The 19,115-nt window shown below is 36.2% G+C and overlaps 1 protein-coding gene across 6 annotated transcripts; it reads right to left on the bottom strand.

The window, feature by feature from the left end:
- Positions 1–256: 256 nt before the first annotated feature.
- On the bottom strand, positions 257–10,403 carry LOC113777187 (transcription initiation factor TFIID subunit 7-like). 6 transcript variants are annotated; one of them, XR_003469144.1, is made up of 8 exons: positions 10,363–10,403; positions 10,064–10,183; positions 7,108–7,241; positions 6,895–7,014; positions 6,381–6,450; positions 5,735–5,977; positions 1,638–1,707; positions 257–451 (listed from the first exon to the last, which is right to left on the bottom strand). XR_003469144.1 is itself a non-coding variant. In XM_027322234.1 (7 exons), the coding sequence occupies exons 2-6, from the start codon at positions 10,179–10,181 to the stop codon at positions 5,814–5,816; spliced, it is 606 nt and encodes a 201-aa protein (XP_027178035.1). In that variant the 5' UTR covers positions 10,182–10,183; positions 10,363–10,403; the 3' UTR covers positions 1,479–1,707; positions 5,809–5,813. The 6 variants fall into 6 exon arrangements, 2 of the variants coding, with proteins under 2 accessions (XP_027178035.1, XP_027178027.1); XR_003469142.1 differs by lacking the exon at positions 257–451 and adding an exon at positions 496–795; XR_003469141.1 differs by lacking the exon at positions 257–451 and having other exon boundaries at positions 1,479–1,707.
- Between the last annotated feature and the right edge of the window lie 8,712 nt (positions 10,404–19,115).

Below are 19,115 nucleotides of genomic sequence, written 5' to 3'. Positions count from 1 at the left end.
AATGGTATTTTGGATAAAATTAAAAACTAAGATCAAATCCTGCTCAGTCTCTAATGCTTATCATCAACTATTACTTTCTTTTAAATCAATAGATATGATATAATGAATTTTTAATTATCATAATAAATCAAGAAGAGCATAATGTTAAACTCCAATCATTAATTAATAAGGGTATAATTGGAATAACAAAACTAAGATCATCAGAATACTTACACTCACACTCCAGAGTAACAACATTCATGGTACTTTTTATATAGTAATGATAAAATTGTTCATTTGCCTCCATTATTAGTGGATTTAATCCATTAATTTATTATTAGAACCCAGCACAATCCAACAATTTGGTATTAGAGCAAGTCTATTATGGACCGGCTCGTGATAAAATCTTTCTTTTGCAGGTACACGCACAGGGCCAATATGAGAAGAGATTCTCCAGAAGCACAGTGAAACACTGAAATTTTTTGATATCACACAATCACTAAAGTGTAAGTCATAAAAATTAGCTATGACAGAGGTTGCTGTCTCAGTTGGAAATGTTGCTAAATTAAATATCAATTCCAACAACTATGGTTCCTAGAGGACTCGTATGAAGTTCTACCTATTTGGACAAGATTTGTGGCTCGTTGTTGGTGGAGATGACACATCACTACTAACGAAGGCAGAGCCACTTTAAAAGTGGAAAGTTAAAGTTAGCAAATCTGTGTGCTTTAACAATGGCTGTGGAAGATGATTTATTACACCGGATCAAAGATGCTAGGACTCCAAAAGAGGCATGGGATACACTCAGGGCACTCTCTGCAAAGAATGACGCGGAGTTTCAAAAGCTCGAAAATGAATTATTGTCTATTTCTCAACAAAATATGACAGTAATTCATTATTTCTCCAAAGTAAAATCAATTTGTGATGAAATATCCAAATTCGATTCCTAAAATGCAATCACAGAAACCAAAATGCAGAGAATTGCTATCCATGCCTTAAGACTGGAATACAGGGGTCTTATCATTACTGCCTATGGTTGGGTCAAGAAGCCAACCTTAAATGAGTTGAAAGGTTTACTTGCCAATGAGGAAGCTCTATGTCTAAAGTATCTATCAAAGAAGAAGAAAAAGCTCTCTTTACCAAAAAGAGAGGATCTCAAGCCGAAAACAGGAGACCAGCGAATAAATAAAATAACTCAAATGGTAAGTGGAGCCCATGGTAGCAGAATAAGTGGAAGAGCAACAATTGAGAGGGAGTTGGCCAGAGTCAAGGAGCAAATGGCCAAAACAAATGATGTCAATGGTCTCCAGTCAACTAGAAATGGTGAAACGATGAATGCTACAATTGCGGTAAGAAAGGGCACCACACAAAATTTTGTAGATCCCTACCAGCAGAAGATAATGCTGCTACATCCTCCAAAAAAAATTAATGAGACTGATAAAGATTGGGATGTCTAGGTATCATTTGCAGTGCAAGAGCTCACATTTTGCTACATGCGATAAGTACTAAACCTGTCATCTATATTGATAATTGGATTATTGACTCTAGTTGTTCTAACCGTATGACTGGAGACAAAGAAAAGCTAATAAATTTGACAGAGTACAAAGGCATCCAATTGGTAGTGACAGCTGATAATTTCATATTTACCAATTACTCACATTGATAATATGGTGATACTACCTCAATACAACACTTAACATGTGGAGTTGCACCTTGTGTACCATATACCTGAAATGAAGAAGAATTTACTATCAGTTTCTCAATTGACAGCTTTCGATAACTACGCATTGCTCGAACTAGATAATGTCAACGTATATCAACATCTAAAAGTTATAGGTACACCAACCATGCAAGGGAAACAATTAGAATCAGTGTATATGATGTCAACTCAAGAAGCCTATGTTGATAACATGAGAAAGAACGAGACAGTTGATCTACGGCATGCTAGATTGGGGCATGTTAGTTACCACAAGTTGAAGATCATGATGATGAAGTCGATGCTTAGAGGACTTCATCAATTAGGTGTCCGAGAAGACATTGTTTGTGTAGGTTGCTAACATGGAAAAGCTCATTAACTTACATACAAGGAGTCAAAGTTCAGAACCAAGGTGCTTTTGGAGCTAATTCAGTTAGATGTGTTTGGTAGAGTGAAAGAACCACCAATCAGTGGTATAAGGTACATGATTACCTTTATTGATGATTATTCTAGATGTGTTTGGGTTGACTTTATGAAAGAAAAGTTATAAGCCTTAAACAAGTTCAAAGAATTCAAGAAGAAGGTCAAGAAAGAAATAGGCCAAAGGATAAGGTACCTGCGCCGTAGACAACAGAGGTGAATAAACATCAGATGAGTTCAATAGATTCTTCCAGGACTCCAAGATTAGGTGGCAGCTGACTTGTCCTGGTATGTTTTAGCAAAATGGAGTAGCTAAATGGAAGAATAGACATCTTACAGAGATCTACAGGAGCATGCTACATGCCAAAAGTGTATGTCTACATTTTTGGCCTGGGTGCATGAAAATGTTAGTCCATGTAACCAACAGGCTACCTCAGCCTAAGTTAAGCTTTATTTCTCCAGTTGACAAACTGTGGAATGCTAAACCTAATATTACTCACTTAAGAGTATAGCATTTGTGCTAGATCATCTACGACCCAAGTTCAATAAGATGGCCATTCATTGTATATTCATGGGCTATGATAATCAACAGAAAGGCTGGAAGTGTTATGATTCCACAACTGGAAAATGTTATGTCTCACAAAATATGGTACTTGATGAGGCATCATCCTAGTGGTCACCATAGGCAACATTATTGCTAGACTCGCGGGAGTTAAAAGAGAAGCTACAAGAGAGATGTAATGATCAACCTGAAACCAATAAGCTAGACGCATATCAAGAGGGAGCTGACGACATAACCAATGTTTGTTCACTTGAGAAAAGTGAAAGTTCTTGGTGAATAGGAGTACATGCTCTAACCCCAAAAGATGAAAGGCGAAGCCAATATTAGGAGATTGAATGTGATGATACTTCATCTATACAACTACAGAGATCAACTAGACAAAAGAAGCCAAATATCAGATACACTAATGTAGCTTTGACAAAAGATGATGGAGTAGTTGAACCATCTACTTACTAGGAGGCAGTTCAAAGTACTGAGTGGAAGACAGCCATGGAGAAAGAGATTCAAGCACTTAGACAAAATGAGACTTGGGATCTTTTTTCAAACAAAGGGATGTCAAACCTATCTCTTGCAAATGGGTCTACCAAGTTAAGACTCATTCAGATCGCTCAGTTGAGAGGTACAAGGCACACCTCATTGCTCATGGATTTTCTTAGAAATATGGGCTAGATTATGATGAAATATTTAGCCCAGTAGCAAAGTTGACCACATTTCGAGTCCCGTCATTACTTGCAACCAGCAAGTCATCGAAGCTTTGGTAGGTGAATGTCAAAAATGCTTTCCTTCATAGAGAACTAGATCGGAAAATCTATATGGATCAACCACAGACGTTTGAAGACACAATCCGATCAAGTTACAAGTGCAAATTGAAGAAGAGTTTGTATGGATTACAGTAAACACAAAGAGTATGGTATGGCAAGATAGCTGTGTTCTTACTTCAAAGTAGATATTCTGTAGCACCTACAAATTCTAATATGTTCATGAAGCTAGCAGTGGTTGTCAGCTATTGCCCTTGTATATGTTGATGATTTAATCATTATAGGTGTTTGTACGTTTCCAAATGAAAGAGATCGGGGAGGTAAAGCACTTTCTTTGTCTTGAAATTGATAAGACCAATGAAGAATTGTTCTGTGTCTGGCGGGATTTAGATATATGTGTAAGTTTAATTCCAAAATATGCCCATTTTACTGCAAGTATGTAGACCAACTTAATAGTTTAGAATAAATTCGGGTCGATCCCACGAGGAGCTAATATACAAGTACTAGATTCTTAACTTACCTTATTATTTAGACTAATATCAAATAAAGAGCAAGAAAAAGCAACCAAATCACTTACTAACTTTTAACCAACAAACTCATAGAGAGAAATTCTTGGAAAAAATTCACTAAATATCCAAGTTCTAGGGTGTAGAATCTACTAATGGTCCAAAAATACAAGTGAATGAATTTTACCTCTTATTACTATTCTTATTTAATTAGAGATTCATTTCCAATACTGCCAAATCTCATTCTCATGATGTAGTGGATTAAACTAGCTTAGTCTTTTCTATTCTCATGGTAAAGAACTAAATCTAGTCATTCAGCTACATGAAATGGTGAGAAAAATCCACTTAAGTGTACCTCTACTCTCGTGAGCCTACTCCTTAAGTTCCATTTATCTTGTTCCATCATTATTACCTATTTTTCATTGAGCAACAATAACTAAAAACTTGCTATTGATGATTAATACCAACAAATAATAAGAATGTATAAATAGACAAGTTAATACAAGACATAACAAATATAAATTACATTCAACTCATATTATAGTACCAAAAGTTTCATCTACTCCCTAGATCTAAAAATTTATTTCAAAATAAGAAATAAGACAATAAAGCTCATAGATTCATTGCATGAACTCATATTGAATCACAAGTAAAGAAAAATGAGAAAAGCTTAGATGAACAAGCTCCCAAGATGTTCTATTTCTTCACCAAAATGAGTTGTACAATGAAGTATTTCTCCAAGTTCCTCTTTACAAGACTTTCTCCCCTAATGAGAGAAAAAAAAGGACTAAGTTCTTTGTTCTAAGGCTACTTAAATCTCTTATATGATTCTTACAATATAGAGATGTTAAGAGAGTCAAAAGGTCTTGTTTGAAGTGACATAAAGTTTCATTCACCATCTTCTAGGATTTCTTAAGCAATTACAGCCGAAATTCTTAGCTAGAAATAAGCCAATATTTAGGTAGATTCCCAAAATGCAGATGGAGAAACCAAGGTAAAGAAATAAAAATGGCATTATCACACAAGCCAATATAAAGAAAAGACAAAGATGACATCAGCCCACAGGCTACAGCATCCTTATGCTTCCTGACTAATTGTTTGTAACAGTTACTATTGATGAACAATTCATGCCAGCCACTACAGATTTAATTCTTGGGAATTCATGGAAGAAAGATGGCACAAAAAGGACCAAAAGACAGGCACATCTGGAGGAGGCATATCCATAAACTCGAACATTAAGATCCTCAGTCATCATATCATCATATTCATATGTTCTCCACAATCATATTTCACACTAAACAGCAAGTTTATTATAATAATCCTGCAGACAAACCAATAACAAATCCCTAGTTAAGATCATTTCCAGATTGAACAAAGTTTAGTACTGTGACCTTTGGTGGAAGTATTTTGTTCAAACCACAATCATATATATCAACTCGCTTCTCTTCCACTAATCTCAGATTGTAGATTACCTTTCAATAAATACATCTAGAACTCTGGTAAGATAGTTTGAAATGAATTTATGAATGGTGCATGCATATACACTATGGGGTCTGAAGTTTGGAGTCCCTAATCTGTATATTGTGCACTCCCAGAAACCAAACTATCAATTACTACAAAGATTGCCCGCTCATTAGATCTAATTAGTGTATTGATATATACAACCTATCCAATGTTTGAAAAACCACAGAAATGTCGAATCTCAAATAGGCTATCACTACCAACAAGATCCAAACAGGGCACACACATAAAACTACTAAACTTCCTTTAACTATAAACCCTTAGACATAAAGTTTTGTTGACGAACCATGACCTTACAAAGTTAAATTTGCAAATAGTAGGTCTAACCACCCAGCAGAACCAGATACTCAAGTTTAAATAAAGGACCTCCATCATATTGAATAATCAGACTCATCAGAATCGCTTCTGTCTGGCTCTCCACCAGCTGTCCCAGCCTCAGGTATGTCAGGCTTCTCTGGAGGCTTAGGTTCCACCTTCTTACTTACATTACGAGCATTTTCCTCGCCATCTTCCTCATGCTCAATGGCTTCAACATGTAAGTTTGTCAAGGAATAACAACAATAAAATTATACACTATGAAGAAAATCTATCTTAGGAATGCACAGCTTCACAGTATCCATTAAAATTCCACAATCATCTCAAGTCACAACTGTAAATATCAAAAGAAGGTGGAATTCTGAATTCCTTCTTCAATTGATGCGCATGACCTCCCTGCTACATCTAACAGTGAAACGAACAAAACAAAGTATGAGATTGGACCAACAGCCAGAAGAATGAAAAGTCATCTTGACAAGTTAAGATTCTAATATGCAAGTACAACAACACGATCATCTGTGCCAGTATGAACTAAAGAAAATTTAATACGTAGCTAAAGTCTCAATAAATCCATAAAAGCTGACTACTTCAAGTTCTGAAAGCCAGAATAACTGGAAGGATATCAATATTCTCAGCTGTTCCACCAGCCATAATATTCTGCAAATCTTTCTCAGCACGCCGGACCAGCTCAGGCTGCAAAATGGCACACGTCTCATAACTCACTCAAATAAATACCAATTTAATATTAGCACACAATGTTTAACTTGTATACCTACCCATGCAGACATGTCTACAGTTACAAAATATGTAATAGACACTTCATGCCTATGAACAACACTACCTAGGGGCATGGGAAAAGCCATTACGTGGCACTATCTCACAAATTGTTTTTTCCCATTGTAGGCTTTAATCAACTGTTATTGCTTACTCTTGGAGAAATTTGAAAGGTAAGGTGATGGCATCTGATGGAAAATTCATGCGATAGTCTCATCTACTTCTGTCCCTTTCTTACACCCACTGCAGCCATAATGTATCATTGTTTGTGTCTATGTCTTAGTTTTGCGCATTTTTTTGTGTGTGTAACAGAGAGAGAGAGAGAGGATACTGGAAGAAGAGACAGTTCACAAGGCCACATACATTTAGATCTGGTTCTCTGCGGAACCTTCGCCTTCGAGCATCCCTCATCGGAGGGGTAAGGCCATGTCTGTACTCCACCTCATCTGGAACACTGTCACCTTCCTCCTTCACCATAATCATCTGCAAGACATCACAAATTTTACAAAATTGAACTAGGAACTCTTCAGATGCCATGTATGTTACAAAGCAATAATTGGCAAGCTGACAGCATACTTGACCAATATCTGCACTTTTAATCAGCACGCTATCATCATAGGTTTTGTATAACTCCACAATGCCAGGTAAATCCAAAAGAAATGCAGGGAAGTGATCGTTTCCTATTGAAAATGTGCCACTTCTCCCATCCTCTACAAAATATCAATCAAGCCCTCAAGAAGTAGAATGATGAAGAAAATAAAATTCATGTCAACCAACTACGGATTCAGGAGGACTTTTAAATGCTGGCAGTGTAACAAACAATAACATGTACAACCATAGTAACTCATGAAATTTCACAGAAATTCATTAACTTTAGTCCACCAAGTCTAAAGTGGTCCAATTCTAATTTTTCATGCTGGGACAGTCGACAGAAAGTGTTCATTCAGATGCAATTTCATCTGTTACATTCAGAATCTTGAATTTGTGTGATTACTTGGACTGACATATAAATAATGTTTCAACCTCATTGTTCATGATTAGACAAAGTTGTGGATTCACTTGAACGCATTTTAAACGTGTATAACCCTCAGTGAAGTTGAAAGACAATGATTCATCTCATGATATCAATCAACTCTGAATTAACCTTAGGGGCTGATTTGTTTCCATTTGGGAGTCAAAATTGGATGGGAGTGATATGCTAGAGAATCAGCATTGGTGTTATCAAAGCCAACAAAGCATTTGATTGAAAATTTAGGAATTGGTTTGAAGTCTTTTTCCCCCCCTGAAAAGTTTCCTTTATGACTCCTATTTCTTAATTCTTTTACCATTTTTCTTCCTTCTCCCCTTTCCCAGTAGCAATGACCAGTCTGCCTTCCCCTACTCCCCACAAGTAGTGCGAGACTACCACCAGCAACCACCACAGCTATCTGAAGAGGCCAATTTTACACAATTCAACTCCTTTTTGTGAAAAACAATCAAAGAGAAGTCATTGAAAATCATATAAAAGAGACTAACAATAATGCCAAGGATGAACCACGCCTCTTCAACCTCCATACTACACAAAAAATAAACACCACTCAGCTCCCTAGACCTCCTACATCCATTCAATTTCCAAAAGACTACAAAAAACTACAAACAAAATAATCCAAGTCCCAAGATTGAATCACAACCCATGTTAGATCCACCGACATCCAAAATAACAAATTTATTTGTAGATATCAAAATGCTTCTTCCGTTACATAAATTGAGAATCTACTGAACTGTTGCATCTTTTCAAGCAAAATATCAATGGTCACTACAGCAATGTCACAACTAGTGAAGAGCTATGACAAGCAAAAAACAAAGAGCTAGAGCTAGCAGAAGAGGGGGAGGGAGAGAGAGAGATTACAGGGGCTGTGGGCATAAAGTGAGGAGTACAGATGGAAAAGGATTTGTCTCACAGCCACAAGGATGATGGAAATTGGAAAATGCTGTTTTTCTGACTGCCTTTTGTATTTTATCCATGTATTTTCTTTGTAAAATTAGTCTTTCGACATCAAGTATGGGATAAATTTCGAAATTGCCCCATTTACATATGTCCAGGAAATGAAAGCAACATACCAATTCAGATAAAATCCTTCCAAGCACCAACAATATGCATCATTTAAATATATACCCATTCCTTGGCTCATACTCCTTTACCAAATGAACCTCATATTGGTAATCTGATTACATTACTATTCCATCCTCCCAATATTGTCCCGTAAAAACTGGTTGTGGGTTAAAGATTTGCATATTTGTAACCAGATTCTCATTTTAACATCTCTAACACAGATGAGATCTTCACTGAAAAGACATGAATCCTATTTCAGTTGAACTGAGACTGTTTATGGCAGTTTAAGTTGCACATCATGTGTATTCGCTTTCCTGCTTCCCACTTTCCAAAAAGGTTTAGAAAAAATGGTCAAGGGCACACTTCAATATAAGAACAAGATCCTAGAAGAACAACCACCGCTCCAGATCAGGTTACTAGTTAAATAATTTAGTGTGGACCATATACGTCTCTGTGTGTGTAGAGAGAGAGAGAGAGAGAGAGCAAAACGGAAAAGATATCATGCATCGTTCAAGAGAATCAGTGAGGCTAGGGATAGAAGAAAAAGAAGCCTAGTTGAGCCTCAATTTCTGAAGAGAAAGCGACATAACAGAGAACAGAGCCAAGAGTCAGAAGCAATTGGTGGCCGGATGAATGTACAGAACAAGTTCCTTAATCTCCTAACTAGCAAATTTTTTCCAAAGACTTATAACTTGAGACCAATAGGAACAGCAGCAATTAAAAGAAGGTCCAAAAATATCCTAACATACATTGCATCTGCCATTCTCTGATTTTCTGTAACCTTATCTACTAGGATGCTCAAGGACACTGATGAAAAAAAAAGAAATCACCAAAAGCTCAAGCAACTAAATGGGATTATACAACCATAAGCTGGAAGCCAATAGGAAAGAATCATTATACACATTGTATAAAGGACGACTAAACCAAGTTTGAGGTAGATAAACAATCCCTTTTGAAGATACAAGTGGCAAATAAGTGACCATCTTTTAGATTAAAATGACTACTCAAATCATTGTTCAGCGAACCAATCAACCACGCTGTGAGATTCAAAAACATGAAAAAAACCAAATGAAATATACATGCAGGTGTGAGTAAATTAAACAGTGCCAACACTGACATTGGTGAACATCAGGGAACAATAGATCGAAATAAAGTATAAACACTACAAAAACGAAGGAACAAGCAGCTCAGCTGCACCAGCAGAAGCAACATCAGCAGCGAGCAGAAACTATAAAAGCTCCAAAAGCATGATTGACATGCCTTAATCCGAACAAAGAAGAAGCATAACAATGTTCAGTAGAGGTTCTATACAAACTAGTCAAACCAAATAATTAAATTGCACTTATTCCTAATCAAAATCTTTCTTGACGCTTCTTATATAAACTCTCAATTGATGAACACAAATTTAAGAATAGAGATGGTAAAAAAAAAGTCGCTCACCGGAAAAGGTTAAATCCAAGGACTTGTCATCAGAAGACGAAGATGCGTTTTCGCTCAAGAGCCGGTCTATCCGTTCAGCTACCGAAGGTGGAAGCCGAAGTATAAATTGCTCTTCCATGCCTGCATACCCAACAAAAAAAAAAGGAAAAAATCAGCTATCGCAATTATTCGAATAGCTTATATTTGTGGCTCATTGTTCTTGATTTCTACCACGGCAAAGAAAAGGAAAAAAAAAAAAAGCAAGAAGAATTAGTGTAAAAGAACTGGTATCTGGATTCAGGCACCCGTTGGTCAGTTACCTGCAGAGAAGGGTAGAGAGATATGGAGGAGAGTAATGAGAATTTAGAGGAGCAAGTGAAATTAATAGTTTGTATTTCTAATTTGAAATAATATCAGAAACCTCCCCCGGGGTTTATCTTAATATCACTTAGTGCCTCTAAATGTTTAAAAATAGCACCTATCTCCCTTACTTTTAGAATTGTAAACAAATCGAGTCGAACGAGTATTTTATATGTTGAGCCATTAATCTACTCAAACAAGTTGTGTTCATTCGATACTGTCCGAGCTCTAAATATATGTTCGTAGTGGGCTTGTTAAGCAAAATTCTAGTATAAATTCGAATTCGAGCTCAACTTGTTTACCATAAACGAACCATTCGCAAACAATTAGGCCCATGTCTGCGAATGATTAAGTCTGGAATTAGGAATTTGGAGTACAATATGCACTATAAATTTTGTGAAATGACAATTAGACCCATATTCGTAACAATCATTTAAATTCGCGAAAGAATTCCTGTCGTTTGATAACTTATCGAGCCAAAATATTTGTTTGAACTTGACTCATATAAAATTTTGAATGAACTGTTAACGAACGAACAAGTCTAAATGAACTGAGAACGAGTCGAGTATCTTAAGGGAAAAATCAGCTATCGCAATTATTCGATAGCTTTTTTTTTTTTTTCTTTTTGGCTCATTGCTCTTGATTTCTACCACAGTAAGAGAAAAAGAAAAAAAAGAGCAAGAAGAATTAGATGTAAAAGAACTGGTATCTGAATTCAGGTACCCGTTGGTCAGTTACCTGCAGAGGAGGACGGAGATCAACACAGGGGTGTATGGGTCAATCCTTACGGGGCCCAACTAATTCCCTGCGGCCCGGGAGAGGAGGCCCCACTCCACACCGAGCACATTAACAACGGGACTCGAATCCTGAATAAATCAGGAAGGTCGCCATACCCTAAGGAGGAGGAGCAGACCGTTCAAGTTATTCCGTGGGGGCAGAAGACCGGCCACGTAAAGTGACAAGTTTGTGGGAGGTAGGGGTTGAACCCCGGTCTTTTCAAATTCTTCTTTCTTGCCGTTTTATGGGTATAATGTTGAGATTTTGGTTAATAGTTGGACCATTTGCTGATAAATGTGAGCAACCATTCCTTTTTTTTAGATTAGTTTGCTTTAAATTGGAGGAGTTGGTGGTTGGAAAGCTAACCGGGGTGATTTTTCTTGGATCATGACCTGTGATGCTTGATATATGTTTTTCTTGGTATTTTGGCAATGCGGTAGTTGGAGCAATAGCCATTGTCAAACTTTGGTGTTCAATTGTTGTTCCTATGCTTGAGGGCAAGCATGGTTTAGGTGTTGGGGGAATTGATAGGGTGTTAATTGTTAGTAATTTTATTGTTAATTTTCTTCTTTGTCCTTGCCAAATATTACTTAATTATTAATATCTACTTATATTTGGTATTTAGATTCAATACCAGGGAGTGGAGCAGAAAAGTACACAAAAGGATGGACCTTATGGACAAAATTGCTCCACACGTGGGAGACTTCTTAAAGCTCCATCAACCTGGCCCACAAGGAGAAGAAGAAAACGATTTCCTTTTCTTTGTGCTGATAAGGAGTGCATTGTATTAGCTAGTTGACTAGCAATAGGAAACGAGAAAACAGGACATTAGGTAGCACTTGACTTTTTGTCTTATCTTTTCCTTATCATCGAAGAGACCAACTAGGGAGATAAGTAGTCATTTGTTTAGGATAGGGAACTTCGTTTTTTGGGCTCCTTCATTTAATTTATTTTTCTTCTTTTTCCGTCTCTTGGAGGAGAACGACAGGGAACATAGCTTGTTTTTGGATAATAATGACAGGTATCGAATCTGTGCAATAATAATTACCTATTCAAGAAAAATATAATTTTTGTGTATAGCGGTGAGTAGGGTCGAATCCACAGGGAACGGGTAGGAAATTGTTTCTTTCAAAGTCAATAGAACAAAATTGGGGGATTTTTAATGGGAGGCAAATAAAAAAAATAAGAATAAAAATAAAGCAAACTAAATTCAAAACTAATTCGCAAAGCACAAGTTACTAAAAGTAGCAATTAATAAAATTCTACCCAAAGGATCAACTGCTCAGGCACGGTCCAATTAAATGATCATCGATGCAAAGATATTTTATTCATCCGTCACTAGGTTGGTTATATCTATCAACAAGTTCTGACAACTAGTTCTTCCTTACTTTTTCGACAGTCAAGGTACGATCATTGACTGCTTCTCTAACCAGAAAACAACTCTAAGTACGACTGTAGGAATTTAATTATCCAGTTGCATTAAAGTTAGAAGAACCCAACCCTGACCAATAAACACGCTAAGAGGGTTTATTTAAATCAGATCTTACGTTTTCCCAACATAAAGCCAATTATGGTGGTTGCCACTAGGGATCAACTAAACGAACAATTACGGATTCAATTTAGTTAATGTGACAGTAGGCTATTAGATTAAATCAAATACCCGGCCGTTGATATTCAATTAATAAAATACCCATGAACGATTAATTCAGAAAATGCATGAATAGCAACAAATTGAAAGAAATAATGAAGATTCGATTAGATCTCACAGATATTATGGACCGCGCTCTCGCGTCAACCTTTGGGTAGAGGAGAAAATTATACCCCGGTCTTTACCAACAATCCAAAATCTCAACATTATACCCCGGTCTTTTCAAATTCTTCTTTCTTGCTTAGCTTCCAATCAATCGATACCCTTTTTATGCTTGTGATAGAAGATCAATTTTACTCGTTAAGAATATACTTATTTTGCTGTCGATATAATTTCCTATGCTTAAAATTGTGCAAGAATGATCTACTTAGATAAAGACATGGATTGCTCCTGTTAGCTACTTATAATTGTGCAGTTCTTAAAGGGCAAACTTTTTTAACTTTTCCTTTCTATTTCCTTCTATTTTCGCTACATTAACTGACTTAGGACTTAGGAGGGGTAGCTCCCATGGTATCTCTCATTATCAAGTCTGATGAGTCCAATGTGCATATTCAAGCTTGTTGTGGCAAGGTGGTCAATGTAATTTGTTTCAGGACGTCTTTGAATTTCTTTTTGTATAAGTGCCGGTACTCTCTTAGCATAAATATATAACTGGATATTGTCTTTATATACCGATGATCATGTACTGGATATTGTCTCTCCCTAATTTGGAAATGAATTTTATTGAATGTAGATCTATAGGGAATTCAGGAATGGTTATGACCATATTTTTGTGTTATTTCAGGATTTTGAGATATGAAGATGTTTTTAAGAGATGTATGATGAAGTGTTGTACTTTTGAAGACAAGCACATTTTGGAATATATGAAACATCTTGTAATTGGAGCGAACAATATTAAATGATAAAGTTTGTAGAATTTGACTAAAACAATGTATGATACTTTATTCTACTGTATTGTGGAACTATATTTTGTTATAATATTCGATTTTAGGATATTTGAGCATGATAATTATTGTACCATGAAAAAATTGATTTCTGGCCTTCATATTGGTGACTTTTTGCGACGTGAGTTTTTGTCGCATGACATTGTGGACATTTTGTGGCGCATTTTTTGTGCCGCAAGTAGAGTGGTGACATTCAAATTGGCATCGCAAAGAGCGATGCAAATACATGAGACATATTGAAAAATTGTGTTGTTCTCTTTTGTAACGGCTACTTTTGTGACACAATTTAATTCCGTCACATTTGTGCCGCAAAAAGGTTTTCGCGGCGATTTTTTGACTTTTTGCAGCACAATTCTGGCGTCGTGAAAAGTCAGTTTTCTTGTAGTGCCCATCCAGTTTATGTTATTTAATAATAATGGTGTTAACTTTAAATGGGGTCTTTTGCTCCCCTTTTCCCTCTTAACATTTCAAATTCACTTCTGATTTTGAGTTGCAATTGTGGGTGTTCCTGGTATTTGATCATAATTTAAGGCTTTTTTTTGGGTTTATTTGCTTATTTATGCTGCATGCCTATACGATTAGTTTATATCTAGTTTGGTATTATGCTTGAAGTATATTGGTTTCAGAACATGCCATGGAACCCAGGGAAATCCGGATTTAAGGCTGCCAAAAGGTTCGAGAAATTTCTAAAATTATGATGAATTTTAAAAAAATTCTACAAAGGAGGCATTTTGAACATGGAATTCTGTCCAAGGGGTCTTCGCATTCAGCAAATGCGAGCTCCATGAGCTCGCATTTGATGAATGCGAAGTCTCCTTGAATTTTCGATTAACAAAATCCAAAAAAAAAACAAAAAAAAAAAATCATACCTTGCATTTGTTAAATGCGAGGTCCGTTACCTCGCATCTAATAAATGCGAGGTCACTTAGACCTCGCATTTAACAAATGCGAGGTCAGTGACCTCCCATTTTGTTAACAAACGATTGCATGTCCAGAGGCCTAATACTGATTTCGGAGCACTTTCCATATTTTACCTCTTTTTTTTTTTGTCCTTTCATCTTCCTTTTTGGAAAATTACTAGTTGCCAACCGTGCAATGTACGAGCCATGTAATGAAAACCCCATTGAATTGTGAATCAATTTAAAATGATATCAGCAATACAATAACGACCCAAGATCAAAGTATCAAAACAAGAAAATCCCAGAAAATTTCATTCAAAATGTCGAATTTCTTATGATGATACCCCAAATGGTTAAATTGCTTAGTTTGATCTAAAAATAATATTGTTGTCCCCTTTCAGGATTTCTTTTTATCTACACTTACCAGAATTTAGGCTTCTCGCAGATTTTTGCCACGGTGAGTGTGATGGATAGAATCCTCACGCAAATTTCTAAAATTATGATGATTTTAAAAAAAATTCTACAAAGGGGGCATTTTGCATATGGTTTTCTATCTATTGGGTCTTCGCATTTAGCAAATGCAAGATATTTGACAAGAATTTTATTTGTTTATTGTAATTTATTATGATTAATATTTTTTTTTCTTTTGAAAAAATTTTGACAAAATCTCCCCTTAAAAGTGGACTAAACACCCTGCCAGCAAATCCAAAGTAGACAACATTTCATCCACCAGCTCTATTGCTGATTTATGTCCCTCAAAATAACTGAAAAAGTTGTGAGAAAGGTAAAGGAAGATGGCTGTGCCAAATATACTGAAGACACCATGCAAAATTCTAAGCATAATTTTCCTTATTTAGCCAAATATACTTTCTAAAATATAAAAATCCTAATTGCATAATGACTAATTCCAAGTCAAATAAGGACTAAACTTTTCCAAAATACATATAACATTTTATGTAATGGAAGAATTAGACACTTAAAATTGAACATTTTGGCCATTTAATCGAAAGATTTCCGAGAGATTTCCGATGACAAAGCGGTGACCAAGATAATTTTGAGAGTGAGGAGGGCTGCACGGAGAGAGTGAAGGGAGAGTGAGTACCTCGCATTGATAATTTCATGGTGTCTGTCTGATTGGTTTCAAATTGAGAGTACCTCGCATTTCTTGAATGCGAGGTACTCAATCTCGCATTCTCCAAATGCGAGCTTAGAAGCTCGCATTTGGAAAATGCGATATTGTTTTTCTTTTTTTTTGGAAATACCTACCTCGCATTTGTGAAATGCGAGGTATGTGAACTCGCATTTCACAAATGCGAAGATCACAAGTTTGGAAACAACTTCAAAAATTATCCCCTTTGTAGAATAACTTTTTTTTTTCATCACAATTTTAGAAATTTCTCCAAAAGGTTCGGTCCTAAGGTAACTAAAGGGATGGGTGTTAAAGCTGTTCAGGCAGCATGTGTGAAGATGGCAACAAATCAAAGTTTGATCAATAAAATCAGACCTTTGGAGGTGAAGTTGGTTTGCAATGATGATCCGCCTGATAATGAGGCTAGAATTAGGTTTAGTTGGGAACAGAAAAGACTATTCAAGGCGGACTTGAAACTAGGAGGAGAGAAATATCTGAAAGATTTGGCAAAGTTGGAAAGATCTGATAAATTGGATTCCTTGTTGGATCCTGCATTGGAGTTATTTTCCATCTCTTGGACCAGGTGTCCAAGGGATGCGCAGTTTACAATATGACCAAAGCAGTGGGGATAGAAGAAACAAAGAGAGATTTTTTGGGCTCTTTCTGTGGGACTACTGAAGATGACAATGTGAGGATTTTGATTAGGACAATCGGGCTCTTAGAGCTTATTGAAGAAGCCTTGCATGAGTTGGAGGCAAAACTTGGTATGGTCGACCCTAATGGAAAGAAGGGTGTGAAAGTTGTTGGGAAGGCAACAATTGAAAAATCTTCAAATTCTGGCGATGGCAATGGTGATAAGGAAGGAGGTTCTGGGGTTCCAAGGAGAGTGATGGTCCCAGCGCTGAGGAGGTTAATGGTGATAATGAAGGAGGTGCTGATGGCATATCTGGCTTGATAGATGTTGTACGTGATATTTTGTAGATTAGGCTAGAACCTAAGTGATGGGATTTTATCATCAGTTTTTTTGGTCAAATGTTAATGTAACTTTTGAAGTTTCTCTATCTATGGTAGAAAATATTTTGAAGTCAATTTGGGTCAACCCTTTCGTTGGTTGAAACTTGAAAGACAAATGCTTTAAATTAGCAATTCTATGGTTCTAGTAGTAATATTTTGTTGTTTTGGTCGATTTTTTTTTTTCATTTTGTTTCTTTTTCATCTCTTTCCTTTTATCTTTTCCAATTATTTGCCACTGCTCAGATTGATCATAAATTTTATAGATGTTTCTAATTGATGCAGTTATTACTAATTAAAATACTATTCTTGACCCCAAAGGGCTCTCAAGATTAGACAACTTGATAGTCCCGCGTGAATGGTCCAGCGGTAGCGCCTCTCACAGGTGATCCTTAAGGTCTCAAGTTCGAGTTTCCGCTCCACTGGATTCCTCCGCGCACTTATCGTGTTCAGGTCGGGTTGGGGCGCCGGGTCCGGGCCACAGGAGATTAGTCGGACCCTGTAAGAATTGACCCGGACACCCCTGTATCGACCAAAAAAAAAAAAAGACAACTTGATGGATTTATTGGTAGTCGGGTTACATATATAATAATCATAAGACCCCCTTTATGTATGTAAATTCCTCTACTTGGGGGTGACTACGAAAATAATTTCAAGAATTCAGAATCTTACATAAGAGAGTTTTGCCCTCAGGGAAATGTAAACAACCTGAGGGGGATGCTTCTTTAAGCCCGCCCGGGCCCCCCGGGGGGTTCCTTAAATCGTAGTTATCTGCACATTATGAAAATTTTGGTAAATATATCAGCTGAGATATAAATCTGCAATATTCAAGCATTAAATCTGTATGGGGATGGCGATTTGAGCTTGATGGGTCAATAATGCCAATTTTTGTCGGTCAACGTAATTTGACAAACATAGAGGAGAATGCTTCTTATTCTGGGCCAAAAAACAGTAAGATGCACAATTCCTTATCTCATCCAATTTTTCTTATGGGAAAATTGGTAAAAACTTGGTTCATATTTTACTAAATGAATTTTTTCATCCTTTACTTTCAAATTGTTAATTTTACGTCCCTTACAAATTTACGTTAGCAAAATTTGGTCCGAATCTAAATTTTCGACCACTTTTTAGCCGGAAATCACTATGTTATCTACATGTAATCATTTTTTATATACAAAAAGTTCAGATCTTACTTTTTTAACAATAACAAGTTGTCAAATCTGTACAATAATAAATATCTGCTCAAATTAAATACAAATTTTGTATCTAGTGGTAAGCAGGGTCGAATCCACAGGGACTGAGAGAAATTAACTTCTTCTAGAGTTCAAGATACGGTGGATTTTATGAAAATAAACTAAACTACTTGAATATAATAAATAGCTAAAAGTAAATGGCAACTTATTAAGACTCAAATAATATTGAACAAGCTCTAACCAAGAAGCAACTTCGGAAATGGTTCTCCTAATTGATCATCGATGCAAGAATAATTCCACTTACAAACTGATAAACAAGCTATAACCACCAAACAAGCGATAACGGTCAATTTTTCCTTAAATTATCGACAGCCAAAGTATGACCGTTAGCTATTACCCTAATTGCGAAATAACTCTAGGTATGACCGTAGAGTTCAATTTCCCAATTACCTTATGAATTAGAGAAACCCTGTTCTAACCAAACAACACACTATAAGGGTTGTTTCAAATTAGCCCGTATATTTCTCTGATACAAACCCAATCATTCCAGTTACCACTAATTTAGAATAACTAAACAATTACAGATATAATTATTCTAATTGATTTTAGGTTATTGAATTAATCTAAAATTTGAGCCCAGAATAATTGAATAATACAACAACCATAACATAAAATAGGAAATATACGAATACCAAAAAATAATAGGAAAGAGTAAAATTAATTTGATCTCACAATTTAAGTTGAACCAAGTCCTCCGTTATTCATTGATTAGAAAAAGAGATTTAGTTGATCTCCGTTGGAACTATCTCACGCGAAATTGCAAATTCAATTGTTGAATGCATTGTCTCCCAATTGAGATGATGAAGGCCGATGGAATAAGAAAAAACACAAGATAAAAGCAAGTCTGTCCTCTTGCTTGTGGCGGCTGACCTCTCAAAAGCTAAGTTAAGTCACCTAGTCTCGATTGACTTCTATCTATACTATTCAGCTGCAACCAACAAGAAAGGAAATCTACTAATTGTTAAGTTTTCTATTCTTGCTAAACTACTATTGTCAATTCAAACCAAACAATCAACTAATGGAATATTTGGGACCCCACGTTGCACTTCCAA

The sequence above is a fragment of the Coffea eugenioides genome, chromosome 1, assembly GCF_003713205.1.
Source record: "Coffea eugenioides isolate CCC68of chromosome 1, Ceug_1.0, whole genome shotgun sequence".
Lineage (NCBI taxonomy): Eukaryota > Viridiplantae > Streptophyta > Magnoliopsida > Gentianales > Rubiaceae > Coffea > Coffea eugenioides.
Note: the sequence above shows the minus strand (reverse complement) of the source record. Positions and strands in the feature narration are given on the sequence as shown.

Bases quoted from the DNA above. Each gene is read 5' to 3' on its own strand.
- LOC113777187 (XM_027322234.1), bottom strand. From the start codon at position 10,181: ATGGAAGAGCAATTTATACTTCGGCTTCCACCTTCGGTAGCTGAACGG. The intron at 7,015-7,107 runs GTATGCTGTCAG...GATGTCTTGCAG, and splicing joins AAAGTGCAGATATTGGTCAA to ATGATTATGGTGAAGGAGGA. The intron at 5,978-6,380 runs ATATCCTTCCAG...TGACAAACTTAC, and splicing joins TGGAACAGCTGAGAATATTG to ATGTTGAAGCCATTGAGCAT.